Source organism: Brassica napus, chromosome C3 (assembly GCF_020379485.1).
Source record: "Brassica napus cultivar Da-Ae chromosome C3, Da-Ae, whole genome shotgun sequence".
In the NCBI taxonomy this organism is placed as follows: Eukaryota; Viridiplantae; Streptophyta; class Magnoliopsida; order Brassicales; family Brassicaceae; genus Brassica; species Brassica napus.
The window spans coordinates 64,121,878-64,130,837 of NC_063446.1; the positions used below are offsets into that span (position 1 = coordinate 64,121,878).

General features: G+C 47.9%; 1 protein-coding gene across 1 annotated transcript; it reads left to right on the forward strand.

The window, feature by feature from the left end:
- LOC125583251 lies at positions 1-1,404 on the forward strand. Its single transcript, XM_048749886.1, has 2 exons — positions 1-521; positions 585-1,404. The coding sequence occupies exons 1-2, from the start codon at positions 1-3 to the stop codon at positions 1,402-1,404; spliced, it is 1,341 nt and encodes a 446-aa protein (XP_048605843.1).
- Positions 1,405-8,960: the final 7,556 nt, after the last annotated feature.

The window sequence follows — 8,960 nt, forward strand, 5'->3', positions numbered from 1 at the left end:
ATGAAACTGAACCCTGTAAAGTGTAGATTCGCAGTGGCATCAGGAGAATTTCTCGGGTACCTAGTCACGTGTCGTGCGATCGAAGCCAATCCTACGCAGATAAACGCGTTAATAGAGATGGTCTCGCCGAAGACGAAACGGGAAGTCCAAAGGCTAACCGGAAGAGTCGCAGCCTTGAACCGTTTCATCTCGCGCTCGACGGATAAGTGTCTTTCTTTCTACGACACGCTGAAAGGGAATAAGAAGTTCGAATGGTCGGAGGAATGTGAGAAAGCTTTCCAACAGCTAAAACGTTACCTTGCCACTCCTCCCGTCCTCACAAAACCAGTGGAGGGAGAACCCTTTTTCATGTACATCGTAGTCTCCACAACAGTGGCAAGCGGCGTTTTGATTAGAGAGGAACGCGGTGAGCAAAAACCAATCTTCTACATAAGCAAAACGTTACTGTACGCTGAGACCCGGTATCCCCTGATGGAGAAACTAGCATTCGCAGTTGTGACATCGGCAAGGAAACTCCGGCCGTACTTTCAGTCGCATACCATAATAATCCTCACCACCTTCCCTCTGTGAACGATCTTGCCCAGTCTGAGTCAGTCAGGACGACTCGCAAAATGGGCAATCGAACTAAGCGAGTACGACGTGGAGTACCGCCCAAGAACCTGCGCAAAATCTCAAGTACTAGCGGACTTCTTGGTAGAATTACCCACGGGGGATATGAAAAACACGGAACCGGACTCAACCTGGATTCTTCACGTCGACGGATCATCGTCCAAACAAGGATCCGGGATCAAAATCCGGCTCACGTCTCCGACCGGCGAAGTCTTGGAACAGTCGTTCCGATTGGAATTCCATGCGTCGAACAACGAGGCCGAATATGAAGCACTCGTCGCAGGATTAAGATTAGCCCATGGTCTTAAGATCCGTAACATTCACGCTCACTGTTACTCTCAGTTAGTCGCATATCAGTACAGTGGAGAATACGAAGCGAGAGACGAAAGAATGGATGCATATCTAAAACTCATCCAAGACCTCTCCCGGGACTTCAACCACTTCGCCCTCACTAGGATTCCTCGCTCGGAAAACACTCAGGCGGATGCCTTCGCCGCACTCGCATCAAGTTCGGATTCTGGACTAAGACGAGTAATCCCCGTCGAGTTCATCGAACACCCAAGTATCAGACCACCAGTGGTCGCCAATCTGATTCGAGCACAAATTGAAAATGCGGAGGAAGTCGAAGACCCACCAGAAGAAAAATTGGATCAGTTGGAATACAGCTGCGACAGCCCATGGATAGAGCCAATCCGAGCATACATAATCGACGAGACGCTTCCCACTGAGAAATGGGCGGCCCGCAAAATCAAAACCCAGGCCACGCGATATGTAACGGTAGAAGGAGAAATCTAAAAATGGAGATTCTCCGGCCCACTCATGCCCTGCGCCGAAAGCGAAAAAGCAAGGAGAGTAATGGAGGAGGTTCATTCCGGATCATGTGGGAACCACTCCGGCGGAAGATCTCTTGCCGTAAAAATAAAGCGCCATGGTTATTGTTGGGGTCAAAATCGGTCACGACAGAATCAATGTCTGAAAATCCGTAAAAATCGGCATGAACGTTTTTACGAAAAATAAATCTTAGAAAAAGATCTATTTTTACGAAGAATCTTGCGGAGAAAACACATTCACGAAAAATCGGAGAAAGAAGCGAACAAGGTTGCCGCGTAGCAACCAGCGCAAAAGCTGGTCGCTACTTAGCGACCGAGCTCTCACTAAAGCTCGATCGCTACGTTGCGTGCTCGGTCGCTACGTAGCGTGATCGGTCGCTACGTAGCGTGGTCGGTCGCTACGTAGCGTGGTCGGTCGCTACGTAGCGTGCTCGGTCGCTACGTAGCGGGCTCGGTCGCTACGTAGCGTGCTCGGTCGCTACGTAGCGTGCTCGGTCGCTACGTAGCGTGCTCGGTCGCTACGTAGCGTGCTCGGTCTCTAAGTAGCGCCCGAGCTCTCACCAAAGCTCGGTCACTATGTAGCGACCTTGCACGTACACGGCTCGGTCGCTACGTAGCGACCGAGCACGTACACGGCTCGGTCGCTACGTAGCGACCGAGCTCTCACCAAAGTCTGGTCGCTACGTTGCGACCGAGCACGTACACGGCTCGGTCGCAACGTAGCTACCGAGCTCTCACCAAAGCCCGGTCGCTACGTAGCGACCGAGCACGTACACGGATCGGTCGCTACGTAGCAACCGAGCTCTCCCTGAAGCTAGGTCGCTACGTAGCAACCGAGCACGTACACGGCTCAGTCGCTACGTAGCGACCGAGCTCTCACCAGAGCTCGGTCGCTACGTAGCGGCCGAGCACGTACACGGGTCGGTCGCTACGTAGCGACCAAGCTCTCCCCGAAGCTCGGTCGCTACGTAGCGACCGAGCACGTACATGGCTCGGTCGCTACGGAGCGACCGAGCTCTCACTGAAGCTCGGTCACTACGTAGCGAACGAGCACGCACACGACTCGGTCGCTACGTAGCGACCGTGCTTTCTTAAAAATCGATACGACACGAATCCATGCATTCTCGTCTACTCTTTAATGCTATCTCCTGGAGACTGTAGCCAACTCATTTCATGTTTCTCGTCATTTGAAGTCATCAATCGAACTTTACGATAAAAACTGCGGAACATTCCTTTTTATCGAAAGAAGCCGTAATAAACGTTTCGAGTCAAACAACGGCCCAAAGAGACCTAGGACGTGACTCGAAACCCACTTACTATTTCTTAACCAAAAGCCCATAAACCGTAGGACGGTTTATGCTTGGTTCACAAGGAAAGATAAATGTCAAGTTTCCACGGATAAATATGAAGTATTCGAAGATAATTAGAAAGATCGGGAAAAACGGAATATCTCCATTTTTAAGTTATGACGGCTTAAGGGCAGAAGAGGAAAAAGCGTAAACTGACCTAGGAGCGAGTATATAAGGAGTCCTAGGCGAGAGGCATGAGGGAGGACTTTTTAGAGTCAGAACTTTCGGCACTTAGAAACTCTGAGGCATTATTCTCGACATGCTCTGTTTCCATGATTGGCACCCGATTACCAGACGAACGTGCACAAGCAGTTCGATCTCTTGGTTCACTCTTGAACTACGTTCGGCTTGATCCTCAAAAGGGGTAGGCAGCCTTTCATAAGGTTCAGTCCGAAATCAATCAAAAAACCTTTTCTGTATTTTCTTCGTCTTTTGTTATCGAGCTGCGAGTCAACTAGGCCGCTAGAACTAGGTAACTCGCTGACAGCCTTTGCGGCCAAAGCTTCTATGATCTCTTGTAATGATCGCAACGCTCTCACGCGGACTCGAAATAAGATCTACTGTTTTCCCTAAACTCGTTTGTTATCTTTTCATGATTTTTGCATATATTTGGTCACTTGCCGTTGGCTCTCGCAGAGATCCGGGTCCTCTGGGAAATTAGGGTTTTTCTAGTTTCCTAATTTAAACGTAAATCGACAGTGCGAATTTTGGTTCCCACAGTTATTAGTGGCCAACTATGATCAAAGACTGCGAGAAGTTCGCACGGAAGTGCGAAAAATGCCAAAGGCACACACCAACAATCCATCAACCCGCAGAAGTCCTCTTGTCCATCTCGTCTCCGTATCCCTTCATGCGATGGTCCATGGATATCGTCGGGCCATTACATAACTCGAAGCAGAAACGCTTCCTCCTGGTCCTCACGGATTTCTTCTCAAAGTGGGTAGAGGCAGATTCCTACGCAAGTATCAAAGACGTACAAGTCGAGAACTTCGTATGGAAGAACATCATCACCAGACACGAGGTCCCTTACGAAATCGTGACAGACAACGGATCTCAGTTCATCTCTACCCGATTCGAAGCATTCTGCGAGTAGTGGAAGATACGACTGACTAAGTCGACTCCCAGATATCCGCATTGCAATGGCCAGGCAGAGACCATCAACAAAATCATCCTCGATGGGTTAAAAAAGCGCTTAGAAGCCAAAAAGGAGCGATGGGCAGAAAAGCTCAAAGGAGTTCTTTGGTCGCACCGTACGACCCCAAGAGGGGCTACGGGTGAAACCCCATTCGCCCTCGTTTACGGAACGGAATGTATGATCCCCACGGAAGTAGAATTTCCCGGAGTACGGAGAAGATTCCTCCCTGAACGAGAAGATCTTAACAGCTGGATGCTGCTGGACGAACTCGATCTTATTAACGAGCGGCGAGACCAAGCTCTCATACGAATCCAAAATTACCAGCACGCCGCCGCAAAATACGACAACTAAAACGTTCGCCATCGCAGGTTCAAAGAAGGCGACCTCATCCTTCGCAAAGTCTTCCAAAACACTGTCGAACGTAACGCAGGAACACTGGGAGCAAACTGGGAAGGTCCATACAAGGTCATAAAGGTAGTCCGACCAGGATCATACGAAATCGCAAACATGTAGGACGTCAAGATCCAAAGAACCTTGAACGCGATGCATCTTAAGAAATACTACCACTAATCGTAAAGTGGATCCAAAGAACTACGAGATGGCTTGATCCCCGAAAAAAGGGTACGTAGGCAGCTCGCCCAGCGAGTTCAGCTATCCCCCCATCTTAAAAAAAGGGGGGGGGGGGAATGGGTACGTATACTCGTATACTCCCACAACTTTCAAAAAGTTGATCCGACGAACGGCTAGAACGGTGGTCCAGAACTCGCCCAGAACGCCTAAATCAGCTATCACGCTAAACCCAACAAACCCACGAATGCTCGTAAAAAAAAAGAGAGCATCCTTGGTAAAAAAGCCTGCAAGAAAAACGCGGCTCAAAACAAAAAAGATTAACTTCTGGCACTGTGATACGTCGCAACACGCTTGAAGTTACGGTGTTTCCAACAGTTATGGAAACAACACTCTTGTTTCCAAAATCAACATACCTCTAACGGTAAAATGCCTTTAAAATGGCATCACTTCTTTGTTGCTGATCACAACAAACGAACCCTAACGTCCTAAACAGACACTAGCCGCCCTCGAAAGGATAGGCTCTCTTACATCCTACAAGGATACCATAGCGCGCTATACAAGAAAATCCAAAATTTTGGTCAGCACCTCCAAATGGCCTTTGGAAGTAGCTCGATTCATGCCAAGACAAGTCATATAAGCCGATAACACTTCGCGGACTTTATATCGGTACGAATCAGGTAGAAATCGCAAATATGAAAAACGAAAGCCGACTTATCATCGCATAGCCTTAGTCCGAAAGTAAACTTAGGTCTTTCCCTAAACCCAGTCTTACTGGATCCTAACATCTCAAATGCATAATATCGACATCCCGATATGAGATCCCAAAACTTGTCTCTTCACTTAAGTCTATACGTTTTCACGAGTCCTCGCACAAAGCAAAAGCTGTGCGCTTAACAGAATATGGATACGGTAATCGTCCGGGGCAAGAAACGAGACGACAACTCACTCCTTCGCCCTCTAACTTCAAAAAACTCAGAGTTCTCTCGATTTATAATAAGCCAAAAAGGTTTTATAGATTGAGCCAAGCATTATACAAAATGCCCTAACAAGGGCAGGGATTCAAAGCCACCAACGGCCAGTCCCGAAACATGCAAACCGTGGCCTCACAAACAGGTCAAAACAAAAAATAAAAAAATCCCCGAAAGGATCGTTACCCTAAGCACTCCTTGGAGCACCACCTTCATCCTCAACCTCACAGCCATCGCCTCCCTCGGCCGCTTCGTCATTTCCTCTCCCGTTCGCAACATCTCCACCTTCTTCAGCCACGGGGCCTTGCCCCTCGGTCTCTCCCGAACCCGGCGTGAGGGTGCACTCGAACTGCAGCTGAGAGAGGATCGAGTCGAAGTCCCCGTCGGAAGCCTTCAACTCCTCCTTGCGAGACAACAGCCTGGCTTCTTCGGAGTCTAGAGTCGGAGCCATGTCGCCTTTGAGCAGGTGGATCTCGTTCAGGCTTCCCTCGACGCTCGCCAGAGCCAGGTCCTTCTCACGGACTGCCATGAGGGAATCAAACAGAACAGCTATCCTTGTCAGGCGAGCGTGAAAATCATCCCTCGAAACAACAGTCCTCGACTCTTCTCGGTTCTGAATTTCACGCTGGAGAAAACGGACTTCGGAAGCCTTGCTCTTCTTCTCTTTCTTCAGCTTGAAAAATGCGCTCGCCGACTTTCCAAGGTCCCGCTCGAGATCGCTGACCCGAACCTCCAGCTGAGAGAGCTCAGCAGCACGAGCAGCTTCAGTAGATTTCAACGCGGCCTCGGCTTATTTCAATGCCTCTCGTGATTCAGCCATGCCCCTTGTCGAACGCTCTATCTCTGATCCTCAGTCGTTGAGCATCCTGTCAATTAGGGATACAAACTATACATGAAATAAGGGTCAGGATAATCGTAGAACAAGGTGGCTTATGCTGAAAATAGTCAAAACAAACCTTGGCACGATGTTGCGACAAAGGTCCCGAGGGCTCCCCTTCCGCGCCAGCGTTACATCTCCTCTTCTTGACGGTCTCGGTTGCAGCGCCAGTCCTCTTGGACGCGGGAAGCCCTAGGACGATCTCCTTCCTATCCAAAGGCAGAGGCATCAACTCCGTCGCCTTCTCTTCCTTAGGAGCTGGGACTGGTGTGGTCGAAGAGCCCGAGGGTTGAGCCGAGACCTCCGAAACTTGAACAGGAACCATGGCCGATTCTGCGAGGGGCGCGGCATCACCAGGGGATTTGTTTCCTCCAGCCAAGGTCGACATTGCGGGCGAAGAAAGGATAGCTGGCACCTCAGGCTGAATCCGACCTCCTTCCTTCTCGGCACTGCGTCTGGACAGTCTCTCTTTGAAAGAAAGAAACCCGGCGACGAAGGTTGGAGTAGCTTCATGCATGGCCGGAGTCGGTAGTGCCGAGTTGGCCTCACCCATCTTGACGTCAGAGCTTTTCTTTTCACTTGGGGAGAAAGACATTCTTGATAGGTAGTTTGAAGAAAAGAGAATGTGAGAGAAAAAGATGTGTGAAGAATGAGGAGTGGTGAGTTGCTACTTATAAGGATATGAGGGTGACGTGGATTTCTGCAATAAATATTTTTAGCCAATGATATATGGTGTTTTTAATACCATTATATGTGTGCTTTGAGTTAATTCTCAGTCCTAATTCGTGTTTAATTGATATCATTTCAGGTTTGGAGCAGGTGAAAGAGCAAAGAAGAGAGATTCAAGAAGTCAGATGTCGTTTTGAAGGATTCGATGCGGAACAGCCAACTAGAACAACCCGAAGATTGTTCCCGAAGGGAACAAGCGTCTGATTGTTCCCGATCATTAAGAAAACTTCCTATTCTGGAAGTTTGCCCTAGATTCCACTCTCTCTTATCTCTTTACCACCAGTGCCTCCATATAAAAAGGCCATGCTATCATTTTTTTTTTCTTACGCCAGTTTTTGGAAGAGACCTAGAACTATTTTTCTTTGGATTAAGCAACTTGTAAGGGAGAAGGCTTCATCCTCACGAGAAGATCATCCTGAACCCTTGTCTTTCTACTTTATTTTATATGCAGTATTATTCAGAAACCATGTCTGTGTCATCCTGCTTCATGATTGAGTAGTAGGCTTAGCTTGCTTAGGGTTGTAGGGTGTTAGCCACATGAACTGAACACAAATAAGTGATCTTAACTGTTCTTCATTCATATTGTTCTTACTGCCTGCATTGAACTGATCACTTAATGTTTGATCTTTGATTTAATCCCCTAGCTAACCGTTTAGGAGATAAATTGATATATATTGAATGAGCTTTGTATCCCTAATCAGCGAGAGTAGATATTAGGGTATTAAGTGAACTAATCAGATCTCGCATCTAAGGCTTGCTATCGTGTCTTGTTCCAAGCGAGAGCTTAGGACTCAAGACCGACACGCAAAGGGAACAAGATCACAATAGTGGATTATTCTAGCCGAGTGATCTGAGTTCTAGACTGCATTTCATCGCACTTGAATAGTTGTTCAGTCCTGCAATTAACATCCGATTAATGACCCTAAGCCAGCTTCACTTAGATCGAATTTGAATCACCTAGGCATTCTTGTTACTCGTGTCACAATTAATTCTCAAAACCCCACTTGTTTCTCAGCTTAACATTGAACCCATAAGAGTAAAGAGTAAACTGGTCCTCTGGATTGAATCTCAAATATTACAATTACCACTGTTAACTTGACAGTAGCAAAGATTCATTTTTTAGTGTATAAAGTTTTGCGCCGTTGCCGGGGACTAGGCTTTTACCTTTATTTTTCGGTTTAATATCTAGTCTGAGATATCTAACTTGCTCTACTTCTTTGTTGGAACAGATGATCCAAGTGCATGACCAGTAGACATACTCGGAGCAACGCACAAGGACCACTACATCAACTGACCAACGATGAACTCACAAGATTAGAAAGACAGAACCGCCAACAGCCAAGAGTAACCGACACCAACATGGGTGATCACGGCAATATGGATGACCTCACTGCTGCATTGGCACTCATTCAACAACAAATGCAGAATCAGCAACAGCAGATGCAGCAGATGCTGCAAACCATCCAAAATCAGCAACAAGCTGCTCAGGAACAAGCAGCCGAGAACGCGGCGCGAGAGGAGCGTGGCGCTCTTATTGGGGAGCGAAACCTTCCGCGAAACTTCGCTACAAACCGCTCTCCCATCAACCCTCCACCCTGTACTCGACAAGATTATGAGATCAAACCTGCACTGATAGGTCTGGTACAGAAGAGCACGTTCAGCGGCCTCACTTCAGACATACCAATGGACCACATAGAGGCCTTCGAGAGGATCTGCAATTTCTCTCGCTCTAATGGAGTACCACCAGATTAGGTCAAATGCACGCTGTTCCCATTCTCTCTCGAAGGAAAAGCTTCTCGCTGGCTGCAATCTCTCCCAACAGGTTCTCTAACATCATGGGACCAGGTTTGATCAGCTTTCTTGAGCCACTTCTACACCAAGTCAAAAACTGCG

What these genes read in the sequence shown, in the direction of transcription:
- LOC125583251 (XM_048749886.1), top strand. Translation starts at nt 1, where the DNA reads ATGAAACTGAACCCTGTAAAGTGTAGATTCGCAGTGGCATCAGGAGAA. An exon ending in TCGGCAAGGAAACTCCGGCC is followed by an intron (nt 522 to 584) that starts GTACTTTCAGTC and finishes GATCTTGCCCAG; the next exon opens with TCTGAGTCAGTCAGGACGAC.